This window comes from Procambarus clarkii, unplaced genomic scaffold, assembly GCF_040958095.1.
Source record: "Procambarus clarkii isolate CNS0578487 unplaced genomic scaffold, FALCON_Pclarkii_2.0 HiC_scaffold_113, whole genome shotgun sequence".
Lineage (NCBI taxonomy): Eukaryota > Metazoa > Arthropoda > Malacostraca > Decapoda > Cambaridae > Procambarus > Procambarus clarkii.
This window is the reverse complement of record NW_027189146.1, coordinates 1,985,666-1,986,751: the sequence shown is the minus strand read 5'-3', so window position 1 is coordinate 1,986,751 and position 1,086 is coordinate 1,985,666. Positions and strand designations below refer to the sequence as shown.

The window sequence follows — 1,086 nt, the reverse complement described above, 5'->3', positions numbered from 1 at the left end:
TAGAGACGAGCCCTTACGGTCTTTGAGTGCTGCGACCGCGGCTAGAACCATTTGACTAGTTTTCGGGTGAGCAACCTGGACGCGAGGTTTCCTGGTGGTGGCCACCACAGCAGCAGCAGCAGCAGCCGCAGCCTTCTTGGTAGGCTTTGCTTCTACCATGATGATGATGAGATAACCAAGGTGATGAGAGACGCTCAGACAGTCACGGGGGAATGATGCTGCCGCCGCTTGAGCCGAACCTATTTATGTGCCGGCACGGTACAGAAGCTGCAACCTGGCAACTCGTCCACCAATCACGACGGTTGGTTTTACGGCTCCGAAACCTGGATCCCATATCTTCTCTAAAATAGAAGCATTTGTTCATGTTCTTTGTAAAAGTATCATAAAGCAGGACAGATGAGACAAATATCATAAAAACTGAAGAGCAGATGAGCACACACATGTATGTATTACAAAAGAAAATCCACAAATTCATTAGAAATTGGCAGGGTAGGCTGAGGAAGTAGGTAGATGTAAAATGTCTGTAAATGGCGAAAGAACATAAACCCAAGACTGAATAAACGATGTTAAATATCCATGCCAAGGAGACAAAAATATGTTAGGATACAATTACCATTAAGACACCACAAGAAGGTCCGTATCCTGCCGTGATGACTAAAAAGAGTTGGTTATTAGCCACAATGTGTAGGCAGTCTCATGCCAACGGCCATACCACGTTGAGAACACCGCTTCTCGTCCGATCAGCGAAGTTAAGCAACGTTGGGTTTGGTTAGTACTTGGATGGGTGACCGCCTGGGAACACCAAATGCTGTTGGCAATAATGTTTTTTGTTTTGTTTTGTTTTGTTTCGTTTGTTTTTGTTTGAATGGCTGGCTGGCTGGCTCCACGGGAAATTCACGGAGTTGTGTGGAATAAGGCCTGGTAAAATGAATTAATATGTATGTCATGTTTAAAACAAACTCGCTTAATATAGTGTGTGAGGCTTTATACAAAAACAAACAACCAAAACAAAACATGTTGTATATATATATATATATATATATATATATATATATATATATATATATATATATATATATATATATA

The 1,086-nt window shown here is 41.3% G+C and overlaps 1 protein-coding gene and 1 non-coding gene across 2 annotated transcripts in view; one reads left to right on the top strand and one right to left on the bottom strand.

Annotated features, from left to right (window-relative positions):
* Nucleotides 1-201: 201 nt before the first annotated feature.
* LOC138360509 (histone H2A-like) overlaps nt 202-1,086 on the bottom strand; it is a 3,679-nt gene continuing 2,794 nt past the window's right edge. Inside the window, exon 2 of the mRNA XM_069320279.1 lies at nt 202-341. Within this exon, the coding sequence (XP_069176380.1) occupies nt 203-341 (139 nt within the window). The 3' untranslated portion in view covers nt 202. The remainder of the gene's footprint in view (nt 342-1,086) is intronic.
* On the top strand, nt 699-817 carry LOC138360539 (5S ribosomal RNA). Its single transcript, XR_011226458.1, has one exon. It is a non-coding gene; the product is annotated as a 5S ribosomal RNA (ribosomal RNA).